General features: G+C 39.8%; 1 protein-coding gene across 2 annotated transcripts in view; it reads right to left on the bottom strand.

Annotated features, from left to right (window-relative positions):
• LOC140464606 (sodium/mannose cotransporter SLC5A10-like) overlaps positions 1-18,315 on the bottom strand; it is a 142,344-nt gene extending 124,029 nt beyond the window's left edge. The window contains exons 1-3 of one of the 2 annotated variants that reach the window (XM_072559886.1): positions 18,272-18,315; positions 6,991-7,062; positions 5,641-5,745 (exon numbers count right to left, since the gene is read on the bottom strand). In XM_072559886.1, the coding sequence (XP_072415987.1) occupies positions 5,641-5,745; positions 6,991-7,062; positions 18,272-18,283 (189 nt within the window). In that variant the 5' untranslated portion in view covers positions 18,284-18,315. Of the gene's footprint in view, positions 1-5,640; positions 5,746-6,990; positions 7,063-18,044; positions 18,156-18,271 lie in introns of those variants that run through there. The other variant, XM_072559885.1, reaches the window with a different exon arrangement.

The raw sequence follows: 18,315 nt of genomic DNA, 5'->3' as shown, positions 1-18,315 counted from the left end.
TCCTCTAACATCATCACATTCAAATATATATCCGGCTCTCTTTTGAAACCTCCTATGGAATCCACTCTCCAGGCAACACATTCCAAACTCTAACAACTCTCAGAGTAAAGAAGTTGCTTCTCATTTCATTCCTAGTTGTCTCATTGACAAACTTGAAATTGAAACCACTAGTTACTGACAGCTTGGCTAACAAGGTGCCACTATTTAAGGAATGTGGTAAGGAAAGCCAGGGAAAGCCTGATATCGGTGGTGGGCAAGTTGTTGGAGGGAATCCTGAGGGATAGGATTTACATGTATTTAGAAAGGCAAGGACTGATTAGGGATAGCCAGCATGGCTTGGAGTGTGGGAAATAATGTCTTCTGAACTTGAATGAATTTTTTTGAATAAGTAACAAAGAGCATTGATAAGAGCAGAGCAGTGGACATGATTTATATGGACTTCAGTAAGGCGTTCGACAAGGTTCCTCATGGGTTAGCAAGGTTAGATCTCATGGAGTACAGGGAGAACTAGCCATTTGGATACAGAACTGGCTTGAAAGTAGAAGACAGAAGGTGGTGGTGGTGGAGGGTTGTTTTTCAGACTGGAGGCCTGTGACCGCTGGAGTACCACAAGGATTGGTGGTGGGTCCTCTACCTTTTGCCATATATATATATTATATATATATATATTATTTGGACGTGAACATAGGAGGTACAGTTAGTAAGTTTGCAGATGACATCAAAATTGGAGGTTTAGTGGACAGTGAAGAAGGTTACCTCAGATTACAACAGGATCTTGACCAGATGGACCAATGGGCTGAGGAGTGGCAGATGGAGTTTAACTTAGATTAATGCGAGGTGCTGCATTTTGGAAAAGCAAATCAGAGCAGGACTTATACACTTAATGATATGGTCCTAGGACTGTTGCTGAACAAAGAGACCTTGGAGTGCAGCTTCCTAGCTCCTTGAAAGTAGAGTTGCAGGTAGATAGGATAGTGAAAGTGGTGTTTGGTATGCTTTCCTTTATTGGTCAGAGTATTGAGTACAGGAGTTGGGAGGTCATTTTGCAGCTATACAGGACATTGATTAGGCAATAATGGACTATTGTATGCAATTCTGGTCTCCTTCTTTTTGGAAGGATGTTGTGAAACTTGAAAGGGTTCAGAAAAGATTTACAAGGATGTTGCTAGGGTTGGAGAATTTGAGCTATAGGAGAGACTGAATATGCTGGGACTGTTTTCCCTAGAGCAACAAAGGCTGAGGGGTGACCTTATGGAGGTTTATAAAATCATGAGGGGCATGGATAGGGTAAATAGACAAAGTATTTTCCCTGGGGTGGGGGAGTCCAGAACTAGAGGGCATAGGTTTAGGGTGAGAGGGGAAAGATATGAAAGGGACCTAAGGAGCAATCTTTTCACACAGAGGGTGGTGCGTGTATGGAATGAGCTGCCAGAGGAAGTCGAAGAAGCTGATACAATCGCAGCATTTAAAAGGCATCTGGATGGGTATATGAATAGGAAGAGTTTAGAGGGAAATGGGCCAAGTGCTGGCAAATGGGACTAGATTAGGTTAGGATATCTGGTTGGCATGGACAAGTTGTACTGAAGGTCAGTTTCCATGCTGTATATCTCTATGACTCTATCTTCTTGGATTCTAAAGATTTACTCTGTTCTTCTTTCCATTGATGCTGTCAGACCTGCAGGGTTTCTCCAGCACTTCCTGCTTTTCTTTTATTGCAGATCTTTGGAACCTCAAGCACTTTGCTTTTGTCTGAGTGTCCAAATTTGAATATTGTTGAAAAGGAAGGGATGTTAATTAGGGAACTTGGGAAGCCATCAACAGTCCCATTGCTTTTGCCATAGCAACACCTCATCCAATCATCGATTTGCAAACCAATCAGCACCGTTTTCTCCTGGAAGTAAATTGTTTTGGTGCTTCAAAATTTGAGCAAGACAAAAAATTTTGGAAACATGCTTCTCTTTTTAACATTCCCCTGAAAAATTGGAAATAAGTCCCTGTTCACACAGTATGTGCATTGTTTGGAGAAATACTATATACACAGTGAACAAGACAGGGCTTTATTGCTGGTTGAGTTTATATAGTAATATGCCAATTTTTTTTTAATAATAAGGTTTTTGCTCAAGAGTTATCAAGTGATTTATGGGTGTGTAACTGGGAAGTAGCATTGATGTCATAACACCTTTGGATGACGCATCAGGGGTTCTAAGAAACAATTATTGAAGCCACTTAAAATTACTAGGAAGGATTCAGAGGGATATGGACCAAGGACTGGCAAATGGGACGAGATGAATTTAGGATAACTGGTCAGCATTGACGGGTTGGACCAAAATGTCTGTTTCCGTGCTGTACATTTCTATGAATCTATGAATTAGTACTACAATTCTAATTAGTGCAGATTACCGCCAAATAGATAGACACAACTTGCACCAAGCAATTCACTTACAGCAGTGATCTTCAATGAAGCACTGAGTATAAGTTAAAGAAATCCTAGTTAAGGAACTTTTTTAGGAAGGGGAGCAAGCAAATGTTTAGGTTCCCTGGGAAATCAAGGAATTCCAGAAAGGATCTGAATGGATTGGGAACAATAAGTCCAAGTGAAGCTTGTGAATGAGGAAGATCTTGGGGAACAAATGCTGATCTTTGTTTGCAAATATTGTGTAGAATGTGTCTACAAATTTCCATCAGAAATAGAAACCACGGCTGATCTCTCTCTCTCTCTGTCTCTCTGTCGTATCTTTATTGGGTAAGGACTGTCAGTCATGGTGGGACAAAGGGAGAAGCAACTTTGAAAACCTATCTTGGGCATTATGTGATTGAGCCCATATTGTTAGCATTCAGCACAATTTAACAACGCATGCTAAGTAACACCCCAACCCCGTCACCACCCCATTTCAGCTAATGTTCTACTTTAAATCCACTTACCCATCCCATCTGTATATCCTTAGTATCAAATATTTATCCATCTCAGTCCTGAATACCTCTCAACTACTGAACATCCAGGCCCTTTGGGATAGAGAATTCATAAGCCTCATAGTCCTCTCAGTGAAGTAATTCCTCCTCAACTCAGTCTAAAATGAACACTCCATATTCTGATATATGATCCCCATGCCTAGACTCCCCAGTTTGGGAGAATTAACCTCTCAGCAAAAAGAATTTGCTTTTATGATAAATCTAACTGATCACTTCTTATCATTTGATGCTGGATTGTTAACACCCTAAAACATTATCTCAGAGCTATCGTAATCAAGTCACCACAATTGTAAGACTACATCCAATGTATATAAAGCAGCTTTTAAATGCATAAAAATCCTGAATGTTCCTTTAAAACATGTGCACAATTGTACTATTTCTAGTCCAGTGTGGAAATCAACTCTATAATGCTTGAGGATCATGATCTACAAAGGCAGATACTGCTTACTACCTCTCCATGCTCGTTATCAGTCTGCCAGTTGTGCATGCTTTTGGGATTGGGCCTAGTTCTAAACCAGCACTAACTTAAACTAAGTTAACTTTTTGGTCAAGGGACCAAGTAAGCAATGAAATAAAGTAAAGGGAATAACCATCTTCCACATTTTTTCCTTGGAGGACTGCAGATTCTCCAGTCATTGGATACATTCAAGGCTGAGACTGAATGGTTTTTGGACTCAAAAGAAATGAAATGACAATGAGATCAGGCAAAAAAAAAGTGAATTTGAAGCCAAGAAGCAATTATGACTGCACTGAGTGTGCTATGATCCCAGCTGATGGTAATACTGTGGACAAGTCAGTTCCCAGAGTCAAAAGCTGACTTGATAGATCATAAATTTCATTATTGCAGTTTGGTTACTGTTGTAGTCAGTTACTGAATATATTCACAAGAGGCTGCCAATGTTCTTCTAACAAAATAAAATCAAAATTTATTTAACACATAAGAAAAAAAGAACTAAAGAACTAGTTGAAACATTTTATTATACGTATCAAAAATAAAGATATAACCCTTGCACCCTCAACAGCAACTTTACATATACTCATACCTCAATGAAGGGTCGCTAAAGTCCCCTGTTCAGTTGGTACAGCCATACTTGGTATCTTTCTGGCAAGATTTTCATTTTTTTTAAACCATTGCATCTTTCTGAGATGTACAAACTGCTACCAGAGCTCATGCATTTCTTATGTTGATTCACTTAGCCCCTCTTTGGTTCCTGAAGGTCTTCTCTTCCTAATATTTCATCCCTGACTGTTCTGGGTTCTGCTAACACTGGACTTTTTGTCTGAAGTAAACTTGCAGTCTGTCTCGAAAATGTCACCCCACTCCTTGGCTTTCTGGATGGTTTTGGTCTATGAAAAAAGAATTGGTTTCTGTCTCTGTCTCTCTGTGTCATAGGATACCTTGTTGCTATGCAACTGTCCCTTACCTTTCTTCTCTTCTGTTTTTATTGTTAAGAAGCTGAACTAATCACCACTAGGGTTTTAAAAGCATCATTTAGATACATGTAAACAAAACTTTGGCCGCCTCACTACCACTCACAGATCTCAAAAATGAAACTAAAACAATGTCCTTCCCTTCTTAACACACACTGTGGAAACATAAATCAGCTTAAAGCTTACATGTTCACTTTAGAACCCAAATTTCCAAATATCTTCATCACAAATGGCTGACTAGCCTTGAAGTGCCATATGAATTTTTATTATTCATTTGTGGGAGGTGGGCGTTGCTGGCTGGCCAGCATTTATTGCCTGTCCCCTCATTGCCGTTGAGAAGATGAGGATAAGCTGCCTTCTGAACTGCTGCAGTCCACCTGCTGTGGGATGACCCACAATGCCATTAGGGAGGCCATTCCAGGATATTGACCTAGTGACAGTGAAGGAACAGCGATATATTTCAAGTCAGGATGATGAGTGGCTTGGAGGGGAATTTATAGGGGGTGGTGTTCTCATGTATCTGTTGCCCTTGTCCTTCTATATGGAAGTGATTGTGGATTTGGAAGGTGCTGTCTGAGGACCTTTGGCGAACTTCTGCAGTGCCTCCTGGAAATAGCATCAGTGGTGGAGGGAGTGGTTGCTTTGTGGATGTGGTGTCAATCAAGTGATTGCTTTATCCTGGATGTTGTCGAGCTTCTTGAGTGCTGTTGGAGCTGTACCCATCCAGGCAAGTGGGGAGTGTCCCATCTTACACCTGACTTGTGCCTTGTAGATGGTGGACAGGTTTTGACATATTCCTAATGCAATTTCATAGGCTCTTAAAAAACACCAGGATTTCACCCTCCATAAATAAAAAGAACACCACAATTTGAACCACAATATCTAAGCCAACTGATAACGGAGGATTTTCACTCAGTTGACAAGAACAGCTGCTGTGATGAATTCTTCAGAGATTGGGGGCAAAGATAGTCAGCATTATTCCACGTTTAACCCAAGCTACAATCAACTGAGGATCATTGATGTTCATGATGCAGTATGTAAGGAGGATACAAGAGTATTCATTGCTTGGCACCCACCAACTGTTTAATGTGTCTAACAGCTAAAACATAATGATTTATACTACAGAGAACTGTAGTGACAGATATTGGAAAAACTGCAATTTGAAACATTTATTTTTGCCTCACCAATCACTCAAAGCACTGCCTAATACACATTTTTCAAGATCAATGTTAATCTTACATTCCACTCAAATCCAGCCACAGCAATTCCTCCAGCTGCCCCAGTGCCAGCCAGCCCAATGAACAGTCCGGAGCCTTCGCTGCTGGCAAATAACGATGCCCCAATCTAGAAAAGGATGAGAGGTAAAAGGTGACTTCTACTTTGGACTTCTGCAAAATGGTCAGTGAATGCCACCTAAAGTCAAAGCCATGTATTGCACCTACACTGTTCAGAATAAATTTCTTAGTTCTTTACATTAAAAAGATTATTACACTAAAAAGGCAACTGGCCAGGGGTATTTATATCAAAATAGCAATTATGTTGACAGTGAAAAGATGATGTATATAAAAATTACAAACTAATGTGATTTATACAAATATCAAAAATAGTTTCATCCAAGTTTAACATAAAAAAGTCCTAGCTATGTGTAAAGTTGATCCTCCTCAAGAATTTAACTTATAACCTACAATATCTTTTGTACACTTGAACTTTATTTGCATTCCTCCCACTGTCTCCTTGTGACATTTAACCATCACCAAAAGCGATGGATTTGATCAACATGTTCAATGAATGTCTACAAGAAAATGCCAGAGTTTTTGCCTTCCTTCACACAGTTGTAATTATGGGGCACACATGGGATGGAATCGTTTTCATGTAGAGTACAAGACATTACACACTGATATAATGTTTCAATGTGTAACATTCTCATCTCTGAAGCAGACAGCTGAAGGTTTAAGACCCATCCAGAAAAGTCCTATCACTTTCCTCTGGGACTATGGAAAATTTACTTATCTTCTGCCAGTTTGAAAAACAAACTTCTCCCACTGATCTCTGTGTACTGTCACTTCATAGAATCCCTACAGTGTGGAAGCAGGCCATTCAGCCCACTGAGTCCACATTGACCGTCTGAAGAGCATCCCACCCAGACCCACCCCCACCTATCCCTGTAATCCAGCTTTTCCTATGGATAATCCACCTATCCTGAACATACCAGGACACTTTGGTCAATTTAGCATGGCCAATCCACCTAACCTGTATACCTTTGGACTGTGGGAGGAAACCAGAGCACCCGGAGGAAACCCACACAGACACCAGGAGAATGTACAAACTCCACGCAGTCACCCCAAGGCTAGAATCGATCCCCAGGTCCCTGATACTGAGAAGTAGCAGTGTTAACCACTGAGGCACCCCTTAAATCAACTTTGTATTTAATCTGCTATTGTCCCTTTTATCCTATATACTCTAACCTTGCTGACCAACTGTGACACTTTATACAGGTTTTCCATCTAGTGCCTGTGAGAAGCTTAAGTTAACTGTATTTTCAGTCTCTGTCTTAACATTTTAAAAGAAAATGGATATGTCAATACTTACAGGCCACCATGCCATATTTCTACCTGCAAGAAAGTATCCACTGAGTGTGTTCCTGCTTACTCTGCATGTGGACTGTAAAGAAGGAAAATAAGAGGCATCAAGCAGGATGTTGCTAAGACAGAGAACATTACATGACTGTAGAAACAAATCACACCAATCACAAGAGTATGCTGGATTTTCATTATATCTAGTCATTCATGAGACTTGAGCTAGCATTTCCTATCCATCCCCTACCACCCTTGACACACGAGGCTTGTGAGACCATTTCAAGCGGCATTTAAAAGACAGCCATATTACTGTACGTTTGGAGTCACATATTGGCCAGACTAGGGAAAGGCAGCAGATTTCCTTCCCTGAAGGACATTTTTGGGGCAGGTGGGATTTTACAAAAATTGTTGGTAGCTTTATGGTCACCATTCGTGAAACCAGTTTTCAGTTCCAGATTCATTCTTTCAACTTCAAATTCACTCACTGCCATGGTGGGATATGAACCTATGTTCTTACAGTATTACCCTGGTTTTCTCAGAATACTAACCCTGTAATATGCCACTACACCCCTGCCTCCTCCTTTCAGAAATTACTCTTAATTATACCCATTCTGAGGAAGAGTCACTGGACCTGAAACATTAACACTGATTTCTCTCCACAGATGCTACCAGATTTGCTTTCCCAGCAATTTCTATATTTGTTCCTATTTATACAGTCCCTGACATTGTTACAAATCTAAGGTGCTTCATAACTGAGGAAAAATGAATGCTGGGCCACATAAGGAGTTATTAAGAGAAGTGACCAACGGTTTAGTCTACGTGGTACGTCTTAAAGAGCATATGAAAGGAGGAGAAAGGGGTTGAGAGAATTAAGAAAGATGTTTGAGAACATAGGGTCTTGGTCACCTGAAGGTACAGCCACTAATGCTGAAGCATTAAAAATCAGGGATGCACAAGGAGGCAGAATTGAAGGAATGCAAATATCTCAGAGGTTTCAAGGGCTACAGGTCATTGTCTCAACAAACTAGGCTGAATGCATTTAAATTCCACATAGCACAACAATTTATATTCATTTCATGAATATCTAGATAGGGTGAAGGATAAAAAACATTGAAACAGTATGTAAAAGTCAACTGGGGAGGGATATTTTGTTAAATTATTTACTAAAGATCCGTAACCAGTACAAAGGAATACACACAGCTAGAACTTACTGAGGAAGTATATGCAATTCAAATGGGACATTAAATTAAGGCCTTGTCTGTCGCCCCATAATAAGCTCCGATTTCAGTGGTAAGAAGTGGATTAAGCTTCAGTGTCTGAGCTTCAACCAATATCACGGAGACAGATTTTCTTATCATTATCACATTACTGTGTGTCATATATTGTTGTGCAAATTGGCAGCTGAGTTTCCTATCGTAGTAACTACACTTCATAGAGTACTTGATCAGTTTTGAAGAGACATATGGTGCCCTGAAGTCATAAAAGTGCTTTGGAAATACAAGCCTTCCTTTTCTTGCTCCAAGTAGCCCACAAAGCAAAGGCAGTAAATGGAGAGGAAATAGAAGAAGGTTCCCTTACCAGTTCTGAGCTCCTCAATAGACCTGATGGGAAAGGAACCTGAAAGGTGTGCAGGAACAAATTAACCTCTGAGTACATGTGCACAAATCAGGATCCTGTCAGGTTGAGAAAGTTTGCAAGAGATATGGAATCCTGGCTTTGTAAATAGTGGCATAGAATACAAGAGTAAGGAAGCTATTTACAAACCATAATAAAACATTGTTTTGGCCTTACCCGTGGTATTGTATCAATTCTGGACATTTTAGAAAATATGTAAAACTTTAGCAGGGGTGCAGAAAAGAATGATGCAGATAGTTCCAGGAATGAGGGATTTTGGTTATAAAGATAGATTAGAGAAGCTGTTGCTGTTCTCCTTAGACAGAAAAGATTGAGACGAAATTTGATAAAGGTGTTCAAAATCACGTGCATTTGTTTTTGTGTAAAGTAATGGTTCTGTAAGAGTTAATGTTGGATACTGCATTAAGCTTCACCAATCTGAAGTCATAGCTTGCATGGGTGCAGAAGAGCTTTGGGGGACCTTTTGAAGTGAAGATCTCATAGATGTCCTTATAATTGATGTCAAAACATTGAACGTATTCAAGAGGTGGCTAGATATAGCACTTGTGGCACAGAGGATCAAAAGGTATTAGGGAGAAAGCAGGATTACGCTGTTGAGTTGGACAATCAATCAAGATTGTGAAGAATGGCAGAGCAGGCTTGAAGGGCTGAATGGCCTCCCCCTGCTCCTATCTTCTATGTTTCTATGGCCTTAGTTACAATGTTTACTTCAAAAATGTAATTTGTATCTGATTGACATCATTCAATAAACTAAATCTTGCTCAAGACAAAATGCTCTATCACTTAAACTGAATGGACCTTTAGATCCAGTCAAGGAAAGAGGATTGGTGACAGCATCCTTCTACTCCAAAATACCAGATGGTGATCAGCAGTGGGCATCGTTGCTTAATGCTATGACTTGAAAAATTCTACTGGACCCAGAATAAGAGGTATTCGGAAGATCAAATTATAGCATTTGCGATTATAGTGTTAAACACATTACTACTTGAAGAACCATTTATATAGACAGCCTGTACCTGCAGGCACTTGAATATACAAGCACTGTGGAAAGAACAACAAGGGAGACATGGCAATCTGGGCTAAAGTCCTTCTTCAAACCTGAAAAGAATACATAAGATACTGTGTGGGCTAGAAAGAGCTTAAAACTGAGTCACACCTAATAGATGCAAGAATCTTTAGGAACATGCCTAGTTAGAGGTTCAGCTAGGAAGTAAATATATCAGTGCTCCCAGAGGTAAAGTTAAAAATTCCTTTTGAGCAAAGATTAAAACTTTTGAGTTATCAACACAAAGAATAAACTGAGAAGGCTACAAACAAAACACTTACAGCTCACAATAAGCTTTGCCACTATAGCCCACAGAAACAATGACACACAGCTACAGTAGAGAAATCAAGTGCCATAGAATGATTTCACATCAAGGTTGTAGAACCAGAGCTACTGCAATATGGAATCCAGGCAACAATGGAACAATCTAAAAGCTACCACTGATAGAAACTAACGTTTGAGGCTCTGCAAGAAATATGTTATGACCAAGAAAAAAAGCCTCTTCTTGTTAAGACTTGTTCCCAGTTTAGGTTACATACAAATATGGGTCACCTACTTGAGCTATAGTCTGTGGAATTTTTCCTTGGAAATGAATACTGGCTTAAACAGTGATGCCCATATCCCATGAATGATTTTTTTAAAATATATTCTTCCACTTTTTGAGATGATACCCACTCAGGTTCTTTCAAGAGGACATTAATCTGGAGAGAGGGCAGTATGTAAGAAAACTTCAACAGACGAAAGGAGAAACTAAACTTGGGCACAAAACAAGTGATTGCATAGTAGGAATGGAACTAGTCCATTCAGTCCATCAAATCTACTACTTCATTTGATTAAGGCATTGTACATCTATAGGCCAAATCCATTTACTCATCTTCAACCTCAGCCTGGGAGTATTTCAATTCCCTGGAATCAATCAGCTATTCATAATTTAATAAGATTCAGGACCATTTGGCCCATTGAGTCTGCTCCTCTGTTCGATCGTGCTGATATGCTCCTCGCCCCCATTTTTCTGCCTTCTCCCCACAACTCTTCAACCCATTACCAATTTAAAATCTAACTCTTTAAATGTACTCACTGTCCCAGCATCCACCATACTGTGGGGTAGCAAATTCCCCAGATTCACAACCCTCTGGGAGAAGTAGTTTCTCCTCAACTCTGGTTTAAATTTGCTCCGCCTTATCCTATGATCTACGACTATGACCTCTCATCCTGGAATGCCCCATAAGTGTAAGCATCCACTCCACGTCTATTTTATCCACTCCTTTTATCATCTCGAATACCTCTATTTGATCTCCCCTCATGCTTCTAAATTCTAGACAGTATAGGCCTAAACTGTTCAATCTCTCTTTATATGACAAACCCCTCAGCTCTGGGATTAATCTAATGAACCTCCTCTAAACTGCCTCCAAAGCCGCTACTTATTCCTCAAATAAGGGAACCAAAACTAGGCAAAAATACTCCAGGTACAGTCTCACCAATGCAGTGTATTGTTGCAACAATACATCCTTTCCTTTATTGGAGGAACAAGTTCTATATTTCCATTTTTCTTCATTTCCCTCCTAAACCTACTAGCTCTAAATTTAACTATTTGTCCATCCTTGTTCTTGATTTTATTACCAGTGGAAATTGTTTCTCTGTATTCACTCTGTTGAAATATTTCTAATATTTAAAACACCTTGATCAGATCTTCCATCAGTCTTCCACATTCAAAGGAATGCAAGAAGTGTATTCAATCTGTATTCGTATTTAACCTTCCAAGTGCTGTTTCCATTCAGATTGTCATGAAACTGTACCTTGGCATGAATCAGCCCACTTCAACATGGGAACTAAATTTGGAAAGTGAAATCACAAGTTACACAAACTTTAATAAAATGTGTCTACAAGAAACTGAAACTTGATGACAGTATTTGAGAGTTAGGGATCCATAGGCCATCCTAGTTGTTACCTTTATAATCTGCGCATGTCCAGCGTAAAGCTGTCAATAAGTACTGTCAGCTAAATACAAAAATAGGAAAAATACTGGAGAATGCTAGAGATCTGAAATAAAAACAGAAAGTGCTGAGAAACTCAACAGGTCTATCAGCATCTGCAATGGGTGGTTGATGTTTTGTGTTCAATAATATTACATTAGATTCCCTACAGTGTGGAAACAAGCCCTTCGGCCCAACAAGTCCTCATGAATCCTCCAAAGAGTAACCCACCCAGACCCTCCCTCTGACTAATGCAACTAACACTATGGGCAATTTAGCATGGCTAATTCACCTGACCTGCACATCTTTGGACTGTAGGAGGAAACTGGAGCACCCAAAGGGAACCCACACTGACATGAGGAGAATATGCAAACCCCACACAGACAGTCGCCTGAGGCTGGAATCGAACCCAGATCCCTGGTGCTGTGAGGCAACAGTGCTAACCACAGAGCCACCGTACCACCTCATATTCAAATAAAGTAATTTTAAACTCAAGAACACATGAAAGCAGAAGCAGACCACATGGACTGTCAAGAATACGGTGTCATTTTGTACAATCATGGCTTATGTTGGGCTTCAATGCCATTGCCCCATAACAGTTGATTCCCTGAGAGACCAAACCCCAGCTTTAAATGTTTCCATTATGTGATTTCACATCCTTATGGAATACTGAGTTGGAAAAAAATTCACAATCATAGAGCCCTCACTGAATTTCATTATTTTTATTATTTTCTTTCATCAGTTCTGAATTGTGAGCTGGAAATGATGTATGGACTTTGGGACAGTTATGATAAACAGAACTAACAAGTTTTGTTTATGTGGCCAGGCCTGGAGGCTAATTGCAGGCTGAGCCTTAATTTAAAAGGGTCTAACAGACACAGCAGCGCCAGGAAGAACACTGGGGTGCAGAAGTTGGCTGTTAATGAGGTCAGTACCTGGGAATTAGATCCAGCAAGTCTGGAAGAGACCCCATGTTCAAACAAATGGCTGTTGTTGAATGATAATTGAGACCTCAGGAAAAGTCAGTCTGTCTAACATGGTGGAAGCAGAGTTAAAATTTTTTTTTAAAACTATGCTTTCTGAGAAATGGTTCTGTGCTGCTGCTCAGACAGCATGTAGATTTGAAAACTCCCTGCCTAATCTGCTACACCAGTAACCAGAAGCCCAAAGAGCAGAAAGCTGAGTTAGAAGTATTGCCAGCTTTGCCTGGGTGAACTGAGAAGATGATCCTAAGCAATGTTGTGAGAAAAGCAACCAATGAACCCACATTTATGCCTGTGAAACAATGCATCGTGAAAGTCATTTATATAATCTGGCCAGATCTGTTATCGTTTCTTTATCCTCTAACTGTATTCATTATTTTTGTGTGTGAACAAGGGCTAAAAACAAACATTTTTAAGTTTAAGCAGTTTATTACGTTATTTAATTTTCCCTCTACTAAAGTTATTGTGTATCTAATAACTGGTTAAGTCTGTTAAGGTACAAACTGTTGTCTAGAAATTAATTATTCACAAAGTCTAGGATTAATTATTCAGGAGCCTGGTTAGTAACTAATGGAGTAACTATTTGAAGGTCTTCCATGGTTTAATTTTACTGTGTTGTGAATACAAAGGTAGGAAGGCTGATTGGGTTCCGCTGTCAAAAAGGGTGGTGCTGGAAAAGCACAACTGGTCAGGTAGCATCCGAGGAGCAGGAGAGTCGATGTTTCAAGCGTAAGCTCTTCATCGGGAATGGATGAACAGTTTATGCTTGAAGTGTCGACTCTCCTGCTCCTCGGATGCTACCTGACCAGCTGTGCTTTTCCAGCACCACACTTTTTGACTCTGATCTCCAGCATCTTCAGTCCTCACTTTCACCTCCTGATTTGGTTCCGCTGTCTCTCTCTATGTTAAAACAACCATTTAAGTGAAGAAATTAACCACATCTCAGTCCATTTATCCTGAGATTCTGCATGCCTGTTATTCTTCCCAAAGTGAATCACCTCACATTTATCTGCATTGAACTCCATTTGCCACCTCTCAGCCCAGTTCTGGTTTTTATCCAAATCCTCTTGCAACCTGCAACATTCTTTAAACATTCAGTGTATTGCAAACAAAATCTTTATCTTAAATTTGGGGAACAAAACTGCACACAGTAGTCCAAATATAGTGTTCCCAAAACCCCATACACTTGAAGAAATTTCTTTCCTCTTGTACTCCAATCCAATAAAGACCAACGCAGAGTGGTAGTCTAGTGATAATGTCACTGGACTGATTAAATCAGAGATTCAGGCTGATTGCCTTGGGATTATAAATTTAATTCCACAATGGCAATCTTTGAAATGTAAATTAAATGCAACATCTGGAGTTAAAAACTATGCATCCACAAAACCATTGTCAACTGTTATAAAAATCTATATGGTTCACTAATGTTCACTAAGGAAGGGAAATCTGCCATCCTTGCTTTTTTTTCCCCAGAACTATAGGAATGTGGTTGACCCACTGCTGAATGGTCTAGCATGCCTATCATCAGATCTAAACCTTATTAAACATATTTTTCTGCCTCATCTTCAAAGTCATTAATTGAAGATAAGAAATAACTAAGGCCCCACGCCTTAATTGTGACACACAATTCATTGCCCTGTCAACATGAGAATGTCTCATTTCTGACCACACGCTGCTTCCTCTTCTTTAACCAGTCTTCTTTCCATATGAATGTATTATACCCATCTACATGTGGCCTTAATTTGGATGTCAGGCTTTGTGCAGCAGATTATCAGATACCTTTAGGAAACTTAACTACACTATATCTACTCATTTCCCTTTATCTACCTTACTAATTACATCCTCAACACACTGCAATAAATGTCCATCAGGATTTCCCTTTAATAAAATCAGGCTGACTTGTGCTAATCGTGCTATTCTTTTAGAAGCACACTGTTAATATTTCCTTATTAATGCATTTCATCACTTTCCCAACAATTAATGTCCAGCTCACTGACATGTAATTTCCTGTTTATTTCCTCCTCCCGTTCTTGAAATGTGATGTAATATTTACCAACTTGAACCTGATGGGACCATTTCAAATCTAATGAAGTTTTAAAAATCATAGATAAGACCATAAGACATAGAAGTGGAACTAAGGCCATTCGGCCCATTAAGTCCACTCTGCCATTTAATCATGGTTAATGGGCATTTCAACTCCACTTACCCGCACTCTCCCAGTAGCCCTTAATTCCTTGAGAGATCAAGAATTTATCAATCTCTGCCTAAAGAGACAACTGCAGAAATAGTGGAAGTGCTCTCTTAGGAAGAGCATATGTTGTCAGAACAACACAGTCTCCTTTCGTGAGCCAATTGATTGGCTGGTTGGTGTGGATTAGACTGGTTCCAACAGCAAAGAGTTCAATCCCTGAGATTGATTTAGGACTGGCCTCCTCGTCGAGCTGCAGTAGAGATCCTGGTGTCATAGGTCAGGCCTGCCTTTGGGTGAATTGCTAAGGAAGATATTGCCAGAGCTGCTGCATTTTTCCTACTCTCTTCTTTGTATTTAATTATTAATGAGTCAGCATCCATATGATTGGTCAGCAAAAATAATGAGCAGAGCTTAACAAAGTACAATCGTCTACTCGTTTTTAATGTAATGTAAAATAATGTTTTATTTTTATTTTTTGCCATTTTCAGTAAGATAGCAGTGGAGTAGGACGCTGCAGCTGGGGCTTGTCAATTCCACTCGTTCTTTCATTCTTCTTTCTCCGAGTTCCTCCCTTCTCTCAGCCTCAAACATTCGGCCCCAGCCTCCGATGCATGGCCTCCGAAGCAGGGTCAGCTGTCTGAAGCAGGGACGTCAGAGACCAGCCACCCACTGTGAAGGGGGTGGGGTGCAGAGCAGAGTGTGACAGCAGCCAGGGGTCAGACCATATGGAGACCCCCCACCCCCACCCCCGCACTGGTCTGTTGCGGAGATCCCATAGAGTGAGACTGTGATGGTTGTCTTTTAAATTTGGTCATACAATGTATAGCTATAATGTGACTTTTATTTTCCTCATTTCTCTATTCTGTATCTAAACATCGGACCAAGTACTTTATGCCTAAGATGACGCCATGTATCGGTGGCATTGTTACACTGCAACTAATCTTGTAACTAAAGGAGCTGTACCTAGGTACCTTTGCACCTAAGATAGTGCTTTAGTGGCGAATTACAAACTTTTCACTGTACTCATTTGAGCATGTGACAACAAAGCTAAATAATTCATTAATAAAGCTATTACATTTTAAATCTCAAAGTCTCCAGTTAAGCAAGAACAAAGTTAATTCATTACTTGATGTGAAAAAAAAATTCAGTGGCTGTATTGAGAAACTGGGAAAGCCCTAGATCATGAGACAGCAAAAGGAAAGTGCAAGCTAAAGAACAATTATATACTCAGGTGAGACAATTAACAACCAGAGGTTATAGCTCTAAAATCATTGATGAAAAGGAAATCGTTTGTTTAACCCGAGAGTTGTAGGGTTCTGGAAAATTGGTGTAAACTAATTCCATGAATAACTATGCAAAGGAGTCAAACAGATTGTTGAGAATATACAAATTACAGAGGATGCAAGACAAGGCATGACTGACTACTCTTTCAATAAACAGCAAGCAAATGAGTGGGCTGAATAGCTGCCCTTATGTGCTGTTCTTTTTTTTAATGATTCTAAGTTTTTCTTTCATTATGTCACAAACATTCTATTAAAGTCACCATGAACTTTTCAAAGAAGTCAACTCCCTGTATATCAGTAACTATTGGCAGTAGTTTAAACAATTTAGAAACTGGAGCATAATGTAGCTTCTTTCCAGTGGTTTCAAATGGAAACATTTAGCTGAAGACTATTGTGCAGCATATGAACCTTAGTCTAGCATTAATTGGTGGATAGGACAATTAAAACAAATTTAGTTGTCTGAACTGGAACAGTAAAAATGCCTATTAAACTGCTGATGGCTTTCAAGATTAAAAATATAAGTGTCAAAGCTTTCTATATACTGGAGATGCAGAAAGGTATTTTAAGCATAAGACAGAAGATTAAGAGTCTTTCATGGTGTAGTGATAATGACCCTACCTCTGACACAGGAACCCTCGGTTCAGACCCACCTACTCCAAAGGTGGGTACCAAATTGCTGAACTGGAATCACAGGTAGACAGGATAGTAGAAGGGCATTTGACATGCTTGCCTTTATTGGTCAGTGCATTGAGTATAGGAGTTGAGGTCATGTTGTGAATGTACAGGACATTGGTTGGGCCAGTTTCAGAATACTGTACTTGATTCTTGTATCCTAGCTAGAGGAAAGATGTTGTGCAATTTGAGAGAGTTCAGAAAGGATAAACAAGCGTGATGCCAGGGTTGGAGGGTTTGAGCTATAGAGAGAGGTTGAATAGGCTTGGGCTGTTTTCCCTGGAGCTTCGGAGGCTGAGGGGTGACATTACAGATGTTTATAAAATCATGAGGGGCATGGATAGGATAAATAGACAAGGGTAGGGGAATCCAAAACTGGAGGGCCTAGGTTTAAGGTGAGATGATAAAGATTCAAAAGGAACCTAAGGGACAACTTTTTCCACACAAAGGGAGGTGCGATTATGGAATGAGCTAGGGGAAGTAGTGGAGTCTGGTACAATTACAACATTTAAAAGGCATCTGGATGGGTATATGAATAGGAAGAGTTTAGAGTGGTATGGGCCAAATGCTTTCAAATGGGATTAGATTAATTTAGGATATCTGGTCAGCATGGACAAGTTGGACCGAAGGGTCTGTTTCCATGCTGTACATCTCCATGATTTAAGGTAAGAGGAGAGAGGTTTCGAAAAGACACGGGGGCACAATTTTACATAGAGGGTGGTTCACATGTGGGTTGAATTCCTGAAGAAATGGTGGATATGGGTACAATTACAACATTTAAAAGAGAGTGGATAAGTATATGAATAGAAAAGGTTTGGAGGAAGATGGGGCAGGAGCAGGCAAATGGGACTAGTTTAGCTTGGGATTATGTTCTGCATGGACTGGTTGGACCGAAGGGTCTGTTTCCATGCTGTGTGACTGACTCTACGCTTAGAAAATATAAGACAGAAACTTGAATGGTGATTCTTGAATCTCAAATGACTGTGACTACATTTATAGTCCACTTCAGTTGAAAGTTCCTTCGTGGAAAACTACAAAAGAAAATCTTACCAAATACGACAAAGCTAATTCATCATCTACAGTCCTTTCTACTAAAGGTACATCTGCGATCCGGATGGACAAACCTCACAATAAATCAATAATCCCGATTTAATTGCTAATTCCCTATTTGGTCACCAAGACCGGTGCTAACAGGCCAAAGTTAAACCCAGAGTGCAGAGATTAGTAAGCAATTGGCAATAAGTCTGTAGCTGACAGCGATAAGAAAGTTAGGGCAAATACTTACCCATATTCCAACAAATACATTCAGCACAAAATATGCCACAATGACTATAATATCAGAGATGCTGAAGGATTGAGCAGAGAAATAATAGCCACCAGTTCCGTTCATCTCCATTGCTTCCCTTGAGTTTGTGTACGTTGAAGCTGTACGAATACAGTACAAGTTTGGCTACCAGTGAAGTCTCTGGTTAACATATAAAAAAGAACGTCAATCAAATGTTGTGTACTAACCCAATGAGCCATTGCAAGAGAAGTAGGTGCCACCTTTGCGGTAA

The sequence above is a fragment of the Chiloscyllium punctatum genome, chromosome 40, assembly GCF_047496795.1.
Source record: "Chiloscyllium punctatum isolate Juve2018m chromosome 40, sChiPun1.3, whole genome shotgun sequence".
NCBI classification, from domain to species: domain Eukaryota; kingdom Metazoa; phylum Chordata; class Chondrichthyes; order Orectolobiformes; family Hemiscylliidae; genus Chiloscyllium; species Chiloscyllium punctatum.
This window is presented reverse-complemented; position numbering and strand designations above follow the sequence as displayed.